Source organism: Lynx rufus, unplaced genomic scaffold, assembly GCF_022079265.1.
Source record: "Lynx rufus isolate CCGP_SWC_20201006 ecotype Redwood Valley unplaced genomic scaffold, mLynRuf1.p SCAF_48, whole genome shotgun sequence".
NCBI lineage: Eukaryota > Metazoa > Chordata > Mammalia > Carnivora > Felidae > Lynx > Lynx rufus.
Genome location: NW_025814865.1, coordinates 1,328,913 through 1,350,200, shown reverse-complemented (window position 1 = coordinate 1,350,200; position 21,288 = coordinate 1,328,913). Strand labels below are relative to the sequence as shown.

General features: G+C 49.8%; 1 protein-coding gene across 1 annotated transcript in view; it reads right to left on the bottom strand.

Moving 5' to 3' along the window:
• The window catches only part of LOC124525806 (protein Shroom2-like), a 90,076-nt gene that overhangs the window by 53,439 nt on the left and 15,349 nt on the right, over positions 1-21,288 (bottom strand). Inside the window, exons 3-4 of the mRNA XM_047098388.1 lie at positions 8,325-8,456; positions 793-3,250 (exon numbers count right to left, since the gene is read on the bottom strand). Coding sequence (XP_046954344.1) covers positions 793-3,250; positions 8,325-8,456 — 2,590 coding nt within the window. The remainder of the gene's footprint in view (positions 1-792; positions 3,251-8,324; positions 8,457-21,288) is intronic.

Sequence of the window (21,288 nt, the reverse complement as noted above, 5' to 3'; positions counted from 1 at the left end):
AGAAAGCTTAAAGTCAACTTTCAGCATTAGGACTCTTACCTTATAGAAGTGCCTGGGTGGCTCAGTCAGTTAAAGCGTCTGACTCTTGGTTTCGGCTCGGGTCACGATCTCACAGTTTGTGAGTCTGTGCCCCACACTGGGCTCTGTGCTGACAGCATGGAGTCTGCTTGGGATTCTCCCCCCACCCCTCCCCTGCTCACTCAGTCGCTCTCTCTCTCAAAATAAACTTAAAAAATTTTTTAATAAAAAAAATAAAAAGAATTCTCACCTTATAAAAAGTGCAACAGTTTAATGCATTGCATGTTTAATTACATTTGTTCTGGAGGAATCTAACCATATTTGAAAAAAAATACTACAAGGAACAAATATTAAAAATTTTAAAGGCCTCAGCATTTGAAGAGTGGCTATCGTGTATCATACACTGTCTTCACCCCTTTTCATTTCAGAGGAGAACTGACCATTTTCTAGGGTTCCCCCCAAATTCTTTACGTGGTGTTAAGGTTGGGGCAAGCTAATTATGAGGAAAGACAGCCGAAGCAAGTGACGATGGGGAGGCCGGGGACTCAAGACAGGCACACGGATACGGAGTTAAATTGTCATGGATGTACCTGTTTAGTCCCCAGGTACCTTTCACACAAGTTGACACGAGAAGAGCCGGTGCACACAAACGATGCCCAAACGGCGGGACACAATCGACACTGACATTGGGCCATCGTATTTTCAGGGCATCCTATATGTGCCTTAAGACAGCAGCCCGGGGCAGCTCTTCCTTGGTTGGGGCACAAACCTTACCTGTTTGTAGGGGTCTGTGGATGGTGAGGAACGGGACCTTCCATGAACGTACTGTGGCCTCTCGTGTTGATCCAGACCTGCGTCCAAGATGTCATCCGCTGAGTGATACCGCCCAGAACTCCTGGCTTCTAGAGCGTTTCTCTGTTCCCTCCAAGAGGCTTGATACTCAGCAAAGGTTCCAAGTCTCTGAGGCGGTTCTGGTTTTCCCATGTTCGCCGTTTTTCCATGACTGCCGGGGTTCTCTCCAAGGGAGGTCGTGTGGGCCCTGTTCTGGAACCAAGGCTCTGCACCCTCGTACCCGTGGCCCGCTGTCTGCGGCCTCTCCAGCTTCTCCTTCGGGAATCCACAGAGCGCTTGCCTCTGCCCAGGTCTCTGGTGAATGGGTCTGCTGCTTTCCTCAAAAAACTTGCACCTGTCGGCGAATGTGCCCACGGTGTCCTCGGACGCACCCGGGTGCCGGTGGGGGCGATCGGGCCCTGCGAGCCCCACCTCGTTCATTTTCTCGGGTTCGGAGTACGATTTCAGCTTCTGTTGCACCGTGAACCGTTTCCGGCCCCCAATGCGGGGAACGTGCGGCAGGCCCCCTCCAGACGGGGACGGCTTGGGCAGGCCCCCCTCCCAGAAGTGGGGGGCGGCATCCAGGTGTGTGCTGTGCTCCTCAGTCCGCGGCTCTGCTGACCCCGCGGGACGATCGGCCAGGCTGGGCTCCAAGTCACGGCGCTTAAAGGACGTGGCCCTCAGGACCCGGGCTTGGGCCTCCTTCAGGTGGTCTTTATAGGTGCCCCGGAAGGAACCTTCTGGGGAGGCGCCGGGGACGCCTCCCGGCTCCGCCTGCCAGCCGCCGGCCTCCCGAGCCGCCTCGTCGGCCCCAGCCAGCGCCACCGTGCTTCTGCTCTTCTGCAGGTTGGCTCGGCGCATCTGGACCTCGTTCCTCAGGGTGGTGGCGAAGCGGTCGCTTCTCCGGGTGGCTCTGCCCACCTGGCCATCGAACGGGGGCGGCCTTTCGGCACCAGCTCCTGGGCCATCGTCGGGCGGGCGCGCCCCCTCCCGGGCCAGCGAGTGCAGCATAGGCGTCTTCCGAGGGGAGATCTTGCCGCTTTCTCCCGTGGCCCACAGGAAGCCGTCGGCGGCTTCCTTCCCCGCGGCTCCTGTCCCGTGGGCGGCTGTCTGTGGCTCCTCGCTTCCCACGGGGTGGCCCTTGGCTTCCTGGTCGCTCTCACGGGTGTCCGGGGCCTCCTCCTCATGCTGGATGTGACCCCAGGGCCCGTGGCCCATCGGGTGCTCAGTGGGGAGTTCGTGGGCTTCTGCGGCCCTGTCAGACTGCCAATATTCCTCGTGGGGCTGTCCCGCCTGGGCGCTTGCCTGCGGGCACTGTCTGCTGGTCACACAGTAGTAGCGGCTCTGCCCACCGCTGTCGCCCTTCTGCTCAGTGGCACCGGGCCACCTGAGCCGAGTGGGGCCGTCGTCCTGGACACGGTGGGCAGAAGGCTCCTGGCGGCCGCCAGGGACGGCTACACAGTGCTGCTCCCTCAGCGACGAGGCGGCCCTGGGGCCGTCGTGACAGAACGGACTCTCGTCACTGTACTGGCGCGGGTGCTGGCAGCCACAGGAGGCCTGCGGGAAACGCACGTCCGTGCTGGACAGAGAGGCCTGAAGCCGGCCGGGGGCCCCCGGGAGGCTGCCCGGCCTGTGGTCAGGGGTCGGCACCCCACCGTCCAGGGGGACGTGGGGCACAGGGCCCGAGCTCCCGACTCTCTTCCCATTGCCGGGCCGTGCCGGCCTCCACTGCTGACTGGCAGGCTCTGGTCTCCAGTCACTGCGGGGCTGGGCCCGGGGCGGGCCTGGAAAGTGCTGCACACTGGCGGTGTCTGAGAGCAGAGGGCCCTGGGCCTTCTCGTGGCTCTTGGTGGCAGCGAAGCTGTCACTGCGGAGAGGGGGAGGCGGTGGAGGAGGGGAGGAAGGTGCTTTTCTCTTATCGGGGACATACCAGACCGGTCCCAAATTTGATTTCCCAGGGGTGGCCAGCTTGGTCTCAGGACTGTCCTCTGGCCTGGGGCTTCTGCTGCCGTCACGGGGGACCCGGGGTGGGAAGTACCCGAGCCTGTCCTCCAGGCCCTGGGGGTCACTGGCAGCCTGGCCCTGCCGGCCGCCCGGCCTGGAGGCCTCCCCCAGGCCCACGTTGTAGAGGATGTTCTCCGCAGAGGACGCATCAGCCTTGGGCAAGGTGTGGTCGGGCGTGCTGGAGCTGGTGGAGAATGAGCCGTAAGCTGAGTCCCGCTTGCTCGGGCCGCCCAGGTGGTCGATGCTGCCATTGGACCTGGCGGCGGAGAGGCGTCCGGAGGGGTAGGGCTGGGAAGGGTGGTCCAGGCTGTCGACGCTCCCCAGGGAACTAAAGTGGTCAGAGGTACGCTGCAGATTCGTGTGCTCCCACGTGCCAGACAGGTCATGGGAGGAAGAACTAGGAGGAAAGAACCAGAGAGAAGAGTTTGCTTTTGAAGCGAGCAATAGTAAACGGGACAAATGAGGAGAGCAGGACCAAGAACACAGCTGGCCCCACACAAAAACGTCCAGATGCCGGGGCGCCTGGGTGGCTCAGTGGGTTAAGCGTTCAACTTCGGCTCGGGTCATGATCTCACGGCTCGTGAGTTTGAGCTGCGCGTCGGGCTCTGTGCTGACAGCTCAGAGCCTGGATGGAGCCTGCTTCGGATTCTATGTCTCCCTCTCTCTCTGTCCCTCCTCTGCTCGCATTCTGTCTGTCTGTCTCTCTCTCTCTCAAAAATAAATTAACATTAAAGACATTTTTTAAAAAAGATTATTCTGTGACCCGTGAAAATGACAGGAAATTCACATCGCAGCACTCACAGATATGCTGTGATTGGAACACAATTATGGCCATTTGTTTACACACTGTTTGTGAATGCTTCTGAGCTACAATGGCAGAGCTGGGTACCTGCAATTGACAGAGACCCATGAAGCCTAAAATATTTCCTACCTGCCCCCTCAAAGAACAAGACTGTGAACCCCGGGGTTTAGCGTATAAAAGGATATTTGTTATGGATTACTAAAACCGAAGAAGCAATCAAATGACAGTAATTTTCCTTTTTCTTTTTAAGAATTTTTTAGGTTTATTTATTTATTTTGAGAGAGAGAGAGAGACAGAGCAGGGGAGGGGCAGAGAGAGAGGGAGAGAGGGAGAATCCCAAACAGGCTCTGAGCTGTCAGCGCAGAGCCCGATGTGGGGCTCGAACTCACGAACAGTGAGACCAGGACAAGTTGGATGCTTAACCGAGTGAGCCGCCCCAGTGCTCCAAATAACGATAATTTTCAAATTAAAAGGGGAAATCCAGAGATAACGTTACTTTTCCACACCCAAATATTAAAGTACCAAGAGCTCCTCTTAATTCTCAGTTAATGGAATATTTGATAAAGGACCCAAGCCACAGGCTTTCTTAGCAAAACAAACACTGTCGTGCTCAGGGGACTCATTAACTTGACAGAGTTCACTGGAGCTGTACCTGAATGCCAAAAATACTGGTTCTGAAGCAGGATGGGGCCTAAGACAGGGAAATACAAAATCAGGTTTGTTGCTACAAGCTGGGAGATATGTTTGTTAAGGAATCAGTTATTCTATGAGGTAGTGACAGTGTATATAGGAGGCTAATGGCTCTCGATGGTAAAACTACTTATCCAAGCATGTTAAAAATGCTTCCGTGGGGAGCCTGGGTGACTCAGTCAGTTGAGCATCCCACTCTTGATTTTGGCTCAGATTATGATCTTACAGTTTCTGGTTTCAAGCCCCGGGTGGGGCTCTGAGCTGGCAGTGTGGAGCCTGCTTGGGATTCTCTGTCTCCCTAGCTCTCTACCCATTGCCCTACTCTCTCTCTCTCTCTCTCTCTCTCTCTCTCTCTCTCTCAAAAATAAACACTTAAAAAAAGAAAAACTGGTTTCATTAAAGTTCAACAAAGCTGGAACATTCAGGCTTCAAGGTAAGAAACCAAAAAACAAGAAAAACTACCACAACCCTGGCGACTTTAGGTTTGGGGAGAACCAGGATGAAAGGGAAAACTGTGTGATTAGGGCAAGGACACAGGAGACCGAACTGGCTAAATCACTCTTAAAACAAACACAAGGGTTGGGATGAGCACTGGGTGTTGTATGGAAACCAATTTGACAATAAACTTCATATATTGAAAAAAAATAAATAAAAAAAAATAAAATTGCAACCCACTCTCCAAAAAAAACAAAAACAAAAACAAAAACAAAACACAAGGGGCCTGGGTGGCTCAGTGGGTTAAGCGTCCGACTCTTTTTTTAAAATTTTTTTTTCAACGTTTATTTATTTTTGGGACAGAGAGAGACACAGCATGAACGGGGGAGGGGCAGAGAGAGAGGGAGACACAGAATCGGAAACAGGCTCCAAGCTCCGAGCCATCAGCCCAGAGCCTGACGCGGGGCTCGAACTCACGGACCGCGAGATCGTGACCTGGCTGAAGTCGGACGCTTAACCGACTGCGCCACCCAGGCGCCCCAGCGTCCGACTCTTGATGTTGGCTCAGGTCATGGTCTCAGGGTTTGTGAGTTGGAGCCACAAGTCGGGCTCTGGGCTGACAGCACAGAGCCTCCCTGGGATTCTGTCTCTCCCTCTCTCTCTGCCCCTCCCCTGTTCTTGTGTGCTCACTCGCTCTCTCTCTCTCTCCTCTCTCTCTCTCTCTCTCTCTCAAAATAAACAAACATTTAGAAAAGCACATCACTGACCATTTATAAAACAAACAAATGAACAAGAGAACCAACGAAAACACACAACAAGGGCTCCATCTACAAGCTCTGAGGATACGGCAGCTACCGGGGACAGTGACATTGTCCTGAAGGCAGGGGACCGTTGGCTTGTATACCCTTTCCTAAAAGGACAGAGCAGTGCCCTTCTCAGACAGAACAGGAGGCGGTTCTCCTGCACCCTCCCCTCAGTGCCCTGGAGGTGATTTCTCTGTAACATTTGAGGTCCGGGGAGCTATAAATAGTGCCCAGCACCATTCCCACACGCATGTGGGCAGCAAACGTGATTCTTTCATCAACAAACCACCAAATGGGCTTAATGGAAATTGTATTACTTTACGTCACTTTGATAATGAAAATAAAAGGCCCACTTTTCACTTAACTTTTACTACTCAGTTGAGAATCTGTGGTTTTTCAAAAATACCCTGGACTCCAAATACCATCATCTCCTGTCACTTTCAACAGGTCAATGCATTGAGATGTATTGCCTTCACAGGAGTACTTCAGAAGTTTGTAGCAGACCGGTGTTTACTAACGATCAAAAACTGATTTTGAGATGGTTACGTTAGCTCTACACACACAGGCACAAATGCCCTTCCATAACAGATACGCACGCACACTCACATACACAAACACATACATTCAAGCACACACGCGCATGCATGCACTTACATACATGTGCACACGCCACACTTACAGATACACCTGCACATATACATACATATACACGCTCATACATGGGCTTGCACACACCCAAAGCCACCCTACTTAAAAAATATTAAGTTTACTTATTTATTTTGGGGTGGGGGGAGAGAGGGTGAGAGGGAGACAGAGACAATCCAAGCAGGCTCTGCACTGTCAGTGAGAAGCCCGAAGCTGGGCTTGAAGCATGAGATCGTGACCTGAGCCGAAGTCGGACGCTTAACCCACTGAGGCAGCCAGGCGCCTCCCCCCGCTCTAAAAAATTTTTTTAAGTTTATTTATTTATTTTGAGAGAGGGAGACAGAGCCATCATCCTTTTAATATGAGACTTGTGAGGACGCTGGCCACTCACCCAAGGTGGCCAGGAGAGGCCTCCTCCAGACAACACCCCTGCGGTGTGGCCACACACCTGCCTGACACATTAGCCCTTCTGACCCTGCAATGTGGACTCCAGGTAGCCCAGAGCTCCCCCTCCATCCACTGACCTACAACTCCCAGCATCTGGGTCTCCCGCTCAGTGGGAAAGCACCCCTGGGCCCCCAACGCTGGATGGCACCCTGGCATGTGGGTTGTGAAGCCCTGATTTCCTCTATAAGGAGAGCCCTGGGGGCTGGGGAGAGGGTGTTGATGCTTAAGAGAACGGCCTGGGAGCCTCGCTGCAATACACTTGCCGAACCCTTAGGCAGATCCTGTCTTCTTTTTCTTAAGTTTTTTTAACGTTTATTTATTTTTGAGAGACAGAGAAAGACAGAGTGTGAGGGGGGAGGGGCAGCAAGAGAGGGAGACACAGAATCCCAAGCAGGTTCCAGGCTCTGAGCTGTCATCACAGAGTCTGATGAGGGGCTCGAACTCACGGACCGTGAGATTATGACCTGAGCCCAAGTCAGAGGCTCAACCAACTGAGCCACCCAGGGGCCCCGCTTCTGCCTTCTAATGTGTACGTAAAACTCTCAGAAGAAAGGTGCCCACTGTAGGCACATGGGTGGATGGACAGCCCTCCCACTCAGCTCAGGACCACTGACCTGGCTGGCCCAAAGGGATTCAGCCCAAAAAGGTAAGTCTCCAAGCTCCTGATTTATTAAACAACATAAATGAGAAAGCACACTTGTTCATCCTTGCTCTTGGTGTTTTAGTTTTTGTTTTCTTTTTTTTTTAATGTTTATTATTATTTTTTGTTTGAGAGAGAGAGAGAGACACACACATAGACACACACACACACACACACACACACACACACACACAGACACAAAGTGTGGGCAGGGGCGGGGGAAGAGAGAGAGGGAGACACAGAATCCAAAGCAGGTTCCAGGCTCTGAGCTGTCAGCATAGAGCCTGACATGGGGTTTGTGAACCACGAGATCATGACCTGAGCCGAAGTCAGAGGCTTAACCAACTGGACCACCCAGGTGCCCCTAGTTTTTGTTTTCAAGGCTTGGACACCTACCTACCCAGTGAAGAATTTAGACATTTCTACTGGTAATGGTGTGTCAGCAGCTTTTCCTCATCAGAAAAAAAGCCTCTGACTGTTGATTTCGGCTCAGGTCATGATTGTACCATTTGTGAGTTAGAGACCTGCATGGGGCTCTGCGCTGACAGTGCAGAACCTGCTTGGGATTCTCTCTCTCTTCCTCTCTCTCTGCTCCTCCACCACTGGCACTGTCTCTCTCTCTCTCTCTCTCTCTCAAAATAAATAAATTAAAAAAAAGAGGGGTGCCTGGGTGGCTCAGCTGGTTAAGCATAGGACTTTGACTCAGGTCATGATCTCTCTGTTCATGAGTTCAAGCCCCAAATCGGGCTCTATGCTGACTGCTCAGAGTCTGGAGCCTCCTTCAGATTCTGTGTCTCCCTCCCTCTCTCTGCCCCTCCTCTGCTTGCTCTTTGTCTCTCTGTCTCAAAGATAGATAAATGTTAAAAAAAAAAAAAAGGAAAAGGAAAGGAAAGAAAAGAAAAGAAAATCACGCTGAAGTCAAGAAAGGTGCTGTGGTGGCAGGGCTGGGAAGTTATGGATGTTGGTGGAATGTCGAATACCATCCATCCCAGTGGGAAACAGTGCCTACCTGGGGTGGTGACGGCCATGCCAGGAAGCACAGGAGCTGGCAGAGGGGAACGGAGATGCTGATGTGTCAGGGTGGCTATCAGAGAACTTGGTGGCATGCCAGGAGTGAGGCCTCCAGCTCAGCTCATTCTTCCTGAAAAAAACAAAAAAACAAAAAACAAAAAAACCCGCAGACAACTCAGGAATTGCAAATAAAGGACAACCCTGTGCCAAGACAGGAGCGAGACACGGAAATATGTTACAGCTACTCCCGTGTGACTGATAGCATTGCTTCTGGGGCTTTCCACGGTATCTGGATATGAAAAATTGTTAACTTTTATTAATGCAGAACCCATCCTAAGGCAGAGTGAGAGTCATGAGTTCCAAAATGTGAACTAAGCCTTATTCTTCAATTTTTGCTCTAAACAGGTAAATAAATCTTGTCCTTGCCTCAGCCATCAGTAGGACCCCGGAAGGACTCTTCTGTCTTTCCTGTTTCAGCATAGCTATGCACACAGCCGTCAGCCTCCTTGAGGAGGGGAGATGCACTAGAGAGAATTGCAGGGGGTCCCAGCTGAGCCGGGTCACACACAGTTTACACCACTTCCTTTGTTTTAAAGTTTATTTATTTATTTTGAGAGAGAGACAGAGAGCAGGGGAGGGGCAGAGAGAGAGAGAGAGAGAGAGAGAGAGAGAATCCTGAGCAGGTTCTGCACTGTGAGCACAAAGCCCATTGCGGGGCTCGAACTCCTGCACCGTGAGATCACGACCTGAGCCAAAATCAAGAGTCAGATGCTTAACCGACTGACCCCCAGGCATCCCTGGATGACTTCTATTTACTCACTTCACTAAGTAAACGCAGACATCTTGACATTAGCTGAGACTAGCAGGGGCGCATGCATTCCTCTGAGCCTCTCAGAGTGTCTGTGAAGTCAGCTAAGGGTCCCCATCGTGTGAATTCATGATGCCCTAGAACGACGGCTCTAGTCCGTTCAGCCAGGACTTGTGAACACAGTATGCGGCGTCTTCCTGGGCTCCTGCGTCCCTGTCCGCACCCTCCCATCGGTGGCTTATTCTTTTCTTGGCTACACCGCCTGGGAACGATAAGGGAGGTTCAGTCGCAAATCCCTACAGCTGCCATGTAAATGTTCACAGAGCATCCAAGAGAACGGTGGTGTGTGAGGAGAGCCACGCATCTGCTTCTCCCAGTGTCCATTGTCTCCACGTCTCCAATTTGGGACAGAACTCGCTCACTGTGGCCAGTCTGCAGCTCAAGAGGCTCAAACTGAGCCTCTCTAGGTGCTTGACAGAAAGCAGACATTCTTGCAGGCAGGCAAAGACATTAAGGGATATTAATGTTAAAAGCATATTAAAGAAACCCGGGGTGCTTGGGTGGCTCAGTCAGTTGAGCGTCTGATTCTTGACTTCAGCTCAGGTCATGATCCCAGCGTCATGAGATTGAGCCCCACGATGGGCTCTGGGCTGGGTGTGGAGCCTGCTTGGGACTCTCTCTCCTCCTCTGCCCTTGCCCTGCTCGTGTGTTCTAACACACACACTCTCTCTCAAAACAGTAGTAAAGAGTATTAAAGAAATCTGAAAAGTATGTATAACTTAAACCTTCTGACAACTCACGGGGTGCCTGAGTGGCCGAGTCACGTAAGTGTCTGACTCTTGATTTCGGCGCAGGTCATGACCTCACGGTTCCTGCGTTCCAGCCACGCTGACAGTGTGGAGCCTGCTTGGGATTCTCTCTCTCTCCCTCTCTCTGTCTGCGCCTCCCTCAAAAAAAATACATAAATGTTAAAATAAAAACGTTCTGACAACTCATACTTAAGGAGGAAAAGTAGATGGGTGGCAAAATGTGGAATGTGTTGACTTCAGGAGTTTCCCCATGAACAAGAGCAAAAAAACAGACAACTTCATCACACCACAGAAGTAAGGGGATTGCAATCCCAAAGTGTACCTCATTGAGTTTCTCCAAATCCTCGTGAGGAAGGTTCTGGCTACAAGAGTCTCGTGTTCAGATGGCATTTTCTGTGCTATCGCATCAAGGATGTGTTTCACCTTCCTTTATACTTAATTAATGAAGGAAATAAACTAGACTGAGAGTGGAGGCAAAGGAAACAAATAAAAAAAGGAAGCCTGAAAAAGAAAATGCCTTATAATCTGTGGCAACATCTTCCAACCCAGCACGTGGCAAGACTGGGGTATGTGCTGGCTTACTTGGGGGGAGGGGGGGCAGCAGGGCTCCAAAAGTACAAGCACTCCCTCCTTTCTAAAAAGACAATACAGGGGTGCCTGGGTGGCTCAGTCGGTAAAGCGGCCGACTTCGGTTCAGGTCATGATCTCACAGTCCGTGAGTTCGAGCCCCGCATCGGGCTCTGAGCTGACAGCTTGGAGCCTGGGAGCCTGCTTCGGATTCTGTGTCTCCCTCTCTCTCTGACCCTCCCCCATTCATGATCTGTCTCTCTCTGTCTCAAAAATAAACATTAAAAAAATAAAAATTAAAAGACAATACAGGTATGCCTGGGTGGCTCGGTCTGTTAAGCATCTAACCTCAGGTCAGGTCATGGTGTCGCAGTTCACGAGTTCCAGCCTCGCGTCGGGCTCTGTGCTGACAGCTTGGAGCCTGGGAGCCTGCTTCAGATTCTGTGTCTCCCTCTCTCCCTCTCTCTCTCTCTCTGTCCCTCCCCTGCTCATGTTCTGTCTCTCGCTCTCTCAAAAACAGCTCAACGTTAAAAAATAAAATAAAAAGATAACGCATATAGATGCATGTCTATTTCAAGAAGACATAGTTGACAACCACAGTAGAAATTAAGAGCTTTTTAGAAAAAAAAACAAATCACCCAGTGAAAGGTTGTACCTATAAGCTACACACAAGGATATCCTGGCTATTGGGGATAGTGACGTTTTCCTAAAACATAATGGGCTTTTCATCAGGTCCTTTGAATTTCCTAGTGCATAATGCATGTATTTGGGAAGGTTCCAGCTACCTTCTGTTTCTCAGCCCCTCTGACTACCTAAAACGGCTGGATTCATGCCGATAAGAGAGGACGACGTTCTGGACCCAAAAGTGTTCATTCAATCACCATGCTGTGAGGATGCTGGTCCGCCAGGCTGTGGGGAAAGAGCTCTCTGGCGCCACCTGGTGGTCTCACACAGCCACTGTCCCTCTGGCTGCGTTCCAGTCAGACCCAGATGAACAGAAACAAGAACAGATTTAAGGTCTTCATTTTCACAAGATCGTGGGCTTTCTTCTCGCACAAGATACACACTCAGGTGGCTTTAAGCCATTCAGCCGCCAGAAATGTGGGGGCCCTGAGGAGTGCACAGGCCACAGGATGTGCCAGAACAGGAGAGCACAAGTGCCCAGTTTGAGGGCCTGGCTGAAACCACTATGCCATACTTGGTTCTTAGTGGTATCCACCCTGGCCACCCGCAGAGCCATGGGCATTAGAAGTGAGTAAATGCGGGGTGCCGGGGTGGCTCAGGTGGTTAAGCATGCGACTCTTGTCTTCCGCTCAGGTCATGATCTCTCATGGCTCGTGAGTTCAAGCCCCACATTGGGCTCTGTGCTGACAGTGCAGAGCCTGCTTGGGATTTTCTCTCTCTCCCTCTCTCTCTGCCCCTCCCCTGCTCCCTCTGTCTCTCTCACACACAAAGTAAACAAATAAACTTAAAAAAAATTTTTTTAAATAATTAAATACAGAGGTGCCTGGGTGGCTCACTCGGTTAAGCGTCTGACTTCAGTTCAAGTCATGATCTCACCGTTTGTGAGTTCGAGCCCCGCATTGGGATCCATGCTGACAGCTCGGAGCCTGGAGCCTGCTTCAGATTCTGTGTCTCCCTCTCTCTCTGCCCCTCCCCTGCTCATGCTCTGTCTCTCTGTCTCAAAAATAACATTAATTTTTTTTAAAGTAATAATAAAATACAATGAAATCTCAACCAAAATTGTACCGACATTCTTCTCAAAGCTAGAACAAACAATCCTAAAATTTGTATGGAACCATAAAAGCCCCGAATAGCCAAAGTAATATTGAAAAAGAAAACCAAAGCAGGAAGCATCATAATCCCAGACTTTAGCCTCTATTACAAAGCTGTAATCATCAAAACGGTATGGTATTGGCACAAAAACAGACACATAGACCAATGGAATAGAATAGAGAACCCAGAATTGGACCCACAAATGTATGGCCAATTAATCTTTGACAAAGCAGGAAAGAGTATCCAATGGAAAAAAGACAGTCTCTTTAGCAAATGGTGCTGGGAGAACTGGACAACAACATGCAGAAGAATGAAACTAGACCATTTCTTACACCATACCCAAGTAAACTCAACATGGATGAAAGACCTAAATATGAGACAGGAAGCCATCAAAACCCTAGAGGAGGAAGCAGGCAACTACCTCTTTGACCTCAGCCCCAGCAATTTCTTGCTCAACACATCACCAAAGACAAGGAATTAAAAGCAAAAATGAACTATTGGGACCTCATCAAGATAAAAAGCTTCTGCACAGTGAAGGAAACAATCAACAAAACAAAAAGGCAACCGGCAGAATGAGAGAAGATATCTGCAAAGGACATATCGGATAAAGGGCTAGTACCCAAAATCTATACAGAACTTATCAAACTCAGAAGCTGAAAAACAAATAATCCACTGAAGAAATGGGTGGAAGACATGAACAGACACTTCTCCAAAGAAGACCTCCAGATGGCCAACTGACACATGAAAAGATGCTCAACGTCACTCACCATCAGGGAAATACAAATCAAAGCCACACTGATATACCACCTCACACTGGTCAGGGTGGCTAAAATGAACAAATCAGGAGATTATAGATGCTGGCGAGGATGTGGAGAAACGGGAACCCTCTTGCACTGTTGGTGGGAATGCAAACTGGTGCAGCCGCTCTGGAAAACAGTGTGGAGGCTCCCCAAAAAATTAAAAATAGAACTACTCTATGACCCATCAATAGCACTACGAGGAATTTATCCAAAGGATAGAGGAGTGCTGATTCATAGGGGCACATGTACCCCCATGTTTATAGCAGCGCTATCAACAATAGCCAAATTATGGAAAGAGCCTAAATGTCCATCAACTGATGAATGGATAAAGAAGATGTGGTTTATATATACAATGGAATACTACTTGGCAATGAGAAAATGCAATCCAGCCATTTGCAGCAATGTGGAAGGAACTGGAGGGTATTATGCTGAGTGAAATAAATGAGTCAGAAAATGACAGATACTGTATGTTTTTGCTCATAAGTGGATCTTGAGAAACTTAACAGAAGAGCATGGGGGAAGAGAAGGAAAAAAATCGTTACAGAGAGGGAGGGAGGCAAACCATAAGAGCCTCTTAAATGAAGAGAACAAACTGAGGGTTGATGGAGGGGGGGGAGAGGGGAAAATGGGTGATGGGCATTGAGGAGGGCGCTTGTTGGGATGAGCACTGGGTGTTGTATGTAAGCGATGAACCATGGGAATCTACCCCAAAAACCAAGAGCACGCTTTACACACCGTATGTTACACAATTTGACAGTAAATTATATTACAAAGATTAAAAAAAAAAAAGCATTCCCTCTGGAAAAAAATAATAAATAAAAACAAAGAAGGGAGTAAATGCAAAATGGCATACAGCAAACCAGTCCCGAATCACTCCTTCCTGTGGGATGTCTGCTACGGTCGAGACAGCCCGAAGACAAATATCGAACAGGAATGAATAGGGACGCTACCGAAAGAATGCTCCCTCCTTGGCCGCAGTCAGATGTAAGCCAACTGGAGAGACCGGTAAGGAAGCCCATTCTGGGAGGGAGAAACACAGAGGGTGACTTCTGGCCTCGCAAACAGCCATGAGGGGCGAATGGGAGCGCTAGAACCACAAAGGCCTGTGCAGCCCAACCCAGAGATGCCAAAGGTCCTGCTTCTGAGCAGGTGCTGTGGGCAGGGATGTGACAGATGGACCGGCAACGCCCCACGTTGAGCCTGGGGCTGCTCAATCCCAGAATCACTGGATAGGCAGTGGGGCTTCGTCCGTGCTCACACCAGGCCAGGGTCAGCCCAGTGTGTATAGGAAAGGAACCCTGTTTGTTCAAACGGCTGTTGATGTTTGGAATCCTTAAAACACATGCTTATTGTAGAAAATATGGAATATGTAAAAATTAAAAGGCCAGAAAGACACCCAAGGAAAAGAAGCCATGATCTAAAGACAGCCCTCTGCACGACCTCCTCTCTGTCTCTAGACAATTTGGAGAAGCCTGCAGACTCCGTGTCTCCATTTCACTCTGCGACCCGCCTGGTTTTGGGAGTATTCTCTCATGCCACTGTCACTCTTCCCAAATGGCACCTCTAATCAGTGCTTACTATTCCTTTCATATAAATACAGAAAAGCCATAGTACTGGCTACGAACATTTTCTGCTCCTACAGATGAAATTATTCATCCTAATGAGGGTTGTTCCCCCGAAGCCTTTCCCACAAATTACATACCAAGATTAATAAAAATTTACTTCAATTGTTAGAAATAATTTTATAAGCGAGGTAGTCTTTGGGGGATTTTTGGAAGGACAGGGTTTACACCACAAATATGAAAAATGCTAGCATATCATTTAAAATTAAGAATGAATCCAGGGGCGCCTGCGTGGCTCAGTCGGTTAAGCGTCTGGCTTCGGCCCAGGTCATGATCTCATGGTTTGTAAGTTCGAGCCCTGCATCGGCCTCCATGATGACAGCTCAGAGCCTGGAGCCTGCTTTAGATTCTGTGTCCCCCTCTCTCTCTGCCCCCCTCCCCTGCTCGTGTGCACTCTCTCTCTTAAAAAAGGAATTATTAAAATTAATGCTTCAGTGAAATGTTTGTCATTCTCATAAAGAACAGAATCCCTTCCTTGCCTAAAAAAAAATTTTGTGAGTGCTGGGTTATTTTCATAGCCTTTTAGAATGAAGCCAACAGGCACCACCTCACAAAACAAACAGTCTGTGCTTGGTCACCACAAGCTGCGTCAGCCTGACTGTACTGGGCCTGCTGGCTGGGAGGCCGGGGAGGCCAGAGGGGGAGGCCAGGTGCCTTGGCTTTGGGTGTTCATTGTGCTGGGGGTTATGATGGGATCTGGGGCTTTTAGGCAACGCTGGGGTTGGGGAAAGCTCCTTGGCGGGTGGAAATCAATAGTGATCCGTTGGGGGCATCTTAGAGAAAAGAATCAGGGGGCCCGAGGGGGGAAGAGGCCTGGATTTCAGAGAAGGGGTGGTCTGGGCAGGACTGCAAAGGTGCCTCGGTGACCCGTGGGTGAGGGGAACACCCCTGTGTGAAGACTTTAGAATTCAAGGAAAGGAGGGGGTACAGGCCAGCAGGGGAGGTGGAAGGTGGTGGGGGGGGGGAGCGTGCACTGGAGAGGGTGACTGCAAGCACCCTTTTTAGTCCTTCAAAAGGAAACACATAAAAACCAGCACTCTACAAACACAAAATGAACCTTGTTGTGACCCAGCCAAGCCTGTGGATGACTACGTCCTGACCAGCCTCTCCCTCGCTCGTCTGTCCACCTCCTGCCAGATCAACCTCCTAGCCACGCTGCTCTAGACAGCTCTTGCTCTCACTCCGGAACCTTCAACTGCTCGCAGTTGCCACAGGAGCCCAAGCTCCCACATTCTCAGGCATCTAGCCAAGCTGTGGTCTGGAGGGTGCCCCTGGGCCAGCAGCGTGGGCATCAGCTGGAGACACATGTGGGCAGGCTGGTGGCCTTGCACTAGCCCTCCCGGCAGCTCAGAGGCAAGCTCAGGCCCAGCACCGTTCTGCCCCCAGCCACCTAGTCACCCGTCCCCCTGCAGTCCGTTTGCCTGCACCCCCTCTGCCCTTCCCTGGTATTGCCGATGTAGGACCAGATTTGCGGCTCAAACCTGGCTCAGCCTTCCAAGGGCAGGTCAGTGGCCCAGCCTCAGGTAAGACTCTGCAGCAGTCTGCTTCCCGGCCTCCTCACATCTGTTGGCTCACCACCTGTCACAGCTTTCCCAATTCAGGCCTGTGAGAGCACCCTCAGCAGGCAGCTCCTGGACGGCAGGACCTAATGGTATGCTTGCACGGAGCGCTTCTAACACGTTACACGAATGTATGAAGACACAGGGCCGAGCACTCGAGAAACAGCAAAGGGCTCCCTTCCCCTGCGGTGGTCAGACAACATACTGCTGTGGACGGTGATGTCATGCTGGACTGAATCCATATAGTCCTATGGGATGCGAGCCACAGAGTTCCTGCCTTTATACATGAGAAGAATTAAGATAAAAATTCCCAAACGGCCTAAAGAGCTGAGACTGATACAGGACATCAAAGCTGCATTTGGAACAAACGCCAGGCTGAGAGGCAGCATTCCCACAGGATGAAAGAGGCAGGGCGCCTCTCCATGGGCCCGGGGCACCCCTGGTCCTTCCCCTTCCCCCAGTAAGGGCGGGTGCATGGTTCTTTCAGCCTTTGGCGCTCTTCCCGGGTGCTTCCGCAGAGAAGCCTGTGCACAAATGTCACATAACGGGGGCGTCTGGGTGGATCGGTCGGTAAAGCGCCTGACTCGTGATTTCGGGCACCGTGCTGACAGCACAGAGCTTGCTTGGGATTCTGTGTCTCCCCCTCTCACTGTCTCAAATAAACGTTAAAAAGATACATACATTTTTTTAATGTCACATAATGAACGCAGGCAGAACTGGAGCAGACCAAAACGATTTGGTTTTTCTACTAACTTTTAAAATCTTCAGGTCAATAAATCTATTCATGTAAGAAAAAAGGGGAAAAAAGACTATCTCACCCACCTGTGTTCAAAGTACAGCTCCTTGAGGGACTAATGCCCGAGCAAGTTCAACTGAGTGTTTCAGAACGGTGTCAGCCCAACCTACTGGCTACATTTCAAGAGAATGGATTTTCTGGCAAAGAAACTCAGGATATACAAATGTGCAACCATTAGTAAAACTAATTATAAATAGCTCTAAGCATTAGCAACAGTGCTGATGAGTCATATATGAAAGAAGTAAAAAAAAACCTTTCTCTGCATGTCTTAACATATCAGAAACCATCGATGTTTGCACGATAAACTTTATAAACATCACTTACACACTTTGCAATGAAAAACAAAATCTTAACTTTCCACTTTCTATTTGACTTAGAATATGAAATAACCTCACTTAATTGGAAATTCACCCGATTAAATTGCTCAAGCCATTCAATGAGCCTAAATTGGAATAGAAGCAACTTTTCCCAAAATAAAACAACTCTGATCTGCATGGTTTTCTTTTTTCTCCTGATTCCATTTAATAACCAAGAATGGAAAACAGCCCCAAGACAGGGTGTCTGTCCAGCGTAAGTCTCTGGGTTTCCTCTGTCCAATAAGAAAATGAGCATTTGCAAACGGCTGTAACCCCCAACATGCTCGAAATAGAAACTTTTCCCCTGAGACCCGAACAAATGATGGCATACCCTTCGAAAGCACAGGTTTTTGCCGACACCCCCACCAAGGCACACACCCTCCGACAAAACACATATATGGTTTCTGGCCCAGGAAGAGCTCCTGGGAGGGAAGCGGGGAGGAACGAAGCCTGCCGACGCCCTAGCCCTGCCTGTAATCCTGCCGCATCGCCACGCATAGCTGCTTCCAAGAACATCGGTGCCAACCAATGTCAGGGCTGCGTGCAGACCCACCTGCTGCAGGACAGCTCCAAGGAGCCAGGAGCAGAAGGGCTCCCAGCACAGCACAGGGGCAGTGTGGAGTTCACGCAGCTTAGTGGCATTCAGAAAACAAAGCAGGCTGCAAGAAATGTGCTCCTAGCGAGCACAGCTGTGGTCACTAGATTTGAAAGCCCCTTTCTTGAAATCTCTAACTCGGCCTGAAGTCTTCTGGCTAACCCTTTCAGCCTCCAGCGAAGAACCTCTACCCTTGGGTGTTAATCTGCTCCTGAACGCAAGTGTAGGGGCTGTAATTAGAGACACAAAAGGATTTAGGGCCGCCGGCAAAGAGGCAGAAAATCACATGAACCAACCCTATCGATAATCCAGACCCGGCAAAACTACCTGCAACACCAGATGATGGTTTGAGAGTACCATAAACGATGAGGTGGGCAGGCATGCTTCGTTGTAACCAAAACTATCTGTTTCCATACAAAGTTGAAAGAAAAAAAAAGCCCGAGCAGTTGCAAGCTTTCCAAAGTAATGGATAGCGTGGTATTTAAAAGAAATTTTCCCGAGGATATTTGAAATTATATGTACATTTTAGAAGCTGAGGCTATGGTAATTTTGCCTCCAAAGAGAGAGAGGAGGACTGTGTCCCAGCACTCTTCATGCCATTTCAGTGCACATTCGGTAGGATCAGAGCACAGCAGCCTTAACCCCAGGTCTGAGCAAGACGCCCCCTTTCCCAACACGCTGTGCGCATCAGGCAGACCCTGAGCACATCTCCCACAACCGAGGCTGATCTACTCGGCTAGTAGGACCAGGAAAATGCCACAAGTGACCCAGTTTCTGGTGTTCACCTGTTCCGAGCCCGTCTTAGGCCATGGTGTACCCTCTGTGCCTGCCCAGGACAACAGCCGTGGCTGTCTGTGAAAACAGGGGCACAGGAGCCACTCCAGACCCGCCCGGCAGCCCTCCCAGGGAGGTGGCCTGGGCACACAGGACAAAGGCGCAGATGACGACTGTCAGCGACACGGAAGAAAAGGTTACCGCATCCGCCCCGAACTTTCCCGTGAGTAGCACTTCCTTCCTCCGCCAAGCAAAGTCGGAACAACAGAGTAGCCCGGAGGGAAGATCTAGGCAGGAGCTTTCGGCTCAGCCTCTCTTCATGGCCTAACAGTTCACCTGACTCCCGGGCAGACACCCCCGCCCCCTCCCTGACCACCTGGGCATCGTGCAGGAGAACAGATGTGCACTTGGTGGGGATCACGGTTACAGGTCTCTGTTTCCAGCTGACCCCACATGGGGAGAAAGGAAGCGCTCTCTCTCTTGTGTCTGGGAAAGAAACTTCACAGGGAGAGATAAAGAGCCGCTCGCACCTCCTGACTCACCTTCCCTTCCCGGCCCCTAAGCGATGACAAGATAGCACTGCCCACGGCCCAGGAAACCAGACGCCACGGCTTTGTCCAAGCGGCCCCCCTCGATCCCATCCTGCCTGCTCGCTCCCCTGATCACCACACACAACGAAACAAAACAAGCCTACGGGTAAGATCTCAGATATACTAGCAGGAAGGAGTTAGCATGTGAACCGCTCTTTCCACTCATGAAACTCTGGGTACGTAGTTTGCACGGAGGTACATTTCCCCAGAACCTCCGAGAACCACCATACCTGCACTGGCCACTCTCAGTCTTTGTCATAAATGTCAGCCCTTCTCTGGGCCTCTGAGGACGGGCTGGGAGTACAATCAAGTTAAATAAGAGCTGAGCAAGCTAATTCATCATTTGGCCATACTCTCGGGCAGGGCAACATAGGATATTTATGTGTTTGTGGTTCAGTCTATGAAAAATTTACAGAGTGCTTTTTTTTTTGAGAGAGAGACAGAGACAGAGAGAGAGAAAGAGAAAGGGGGCACAAGTGAGTGAGGGGCAGAGAGAAACAGAAGCAGGGCTCACCTGAAGCAGGGCTCACCCGAAGCAGGGCTTGAGCTCACTCGATGTGGGGCTCGAACGCACAAACTGTGAGATCATGACCTAGCCTGAAGTCAGATGCTTAACTGACTGAACCACCCAGGCAACCCCAGAGTGCTTTTTTATAAACTGGTCGGGTTTTGTCTGTTTGTTTGTATTTTTAAGAGTACATGATCTACTTTGCAGCTGTCCATAAAGTTCTAGAAAATGCTAACTGATCTGTGAGACAGAAGTCCGGTAAGTGGTTGCCTGGGGATGGAGAAAGAGGAGAATGGCAGGCTTTAAACACAGATTTAATTTTGGGCAGAGAAGAATACACGTTACCAATTCCAGAGAAATTGTTTTAAAAGTACCCACTGGTGCCTCTGTAATAAGGACAACGTAAAACTCAGTTTGAAGTTTTAGTGGTCCTTCCTCTGAGCATCTTCAGGATTTTGTAGCAGTGAGTTGCCATGTGCTGGGTGACAGCAACAGACCCTAATACTAACTAATTAACCAGGTTACAGAATTTCATTCATGTTTCTGAACAAAGCACCATTTCAGACTTTTTAATTTTTTTTTTTTTTGAGAGAGAGAGAGAGAGAGAGAGAGCAAGCAGGGGAGAGGGGCAAAGAGACTAACAGAATCTCAACACAGAGCCAGATGTGGCTCCACCCCATGACCCTGGGATCATGACCTGAGTTGAAGTCAAGAGTTGGATTCTTAACTGAGCCACCCAGGCACCCCTTAGACTTTTTTCTGTTAGTCAAAAAATAATATCGACATATCGTATTAAAAATTAATACAAAGTTATTTTAAAAATTGTTGTAATACCTAAGTGTTATTAAAAATATTTCAAATTGGGGCGCCTGGGTGGCGCAGTCGGTTAGGCATCCGACTTCAGCCAGGTCACGATCTCGCTGTCCGGGAGTTCGAGCCCCGCATCAGGCTCTAGGCTGATGGCTCAGAGCCTGGAGCCTGTTTCTGATTCTGTGTCTCCCTCTCTCTCTGCTCCTCCCCCATTCATGCTCTGTCTCTCTCTGTCCCAAAAATAAATAAACGCTGAAAAAAAAATTAAAAAAAAATATTTCAAATTGCACAATGGTATATGTCAAATATATATTTTAAAAAATGATCAAAATAAAGTATGTTTTCATAAAAACAGAAGTGAACAATCATGATCTTGTTCTACGTATTGCTTAAAACATTAATTCCCATCTAAACCAGAAAATTATCCTGTGCACCCCTTATTTAAAGAAAACTGGACATACAGAATGCAAAAGTGGAGTTCTACACAGTGGCTCCCATCAATCCTTTGGGGCAAAAGTCTCTTCCTTCTCCCCAAGGGTCTTTTAGATAACTCGTCACCTCCGTCAGCTAGCAGGTGCCCTGCATCTCCTCC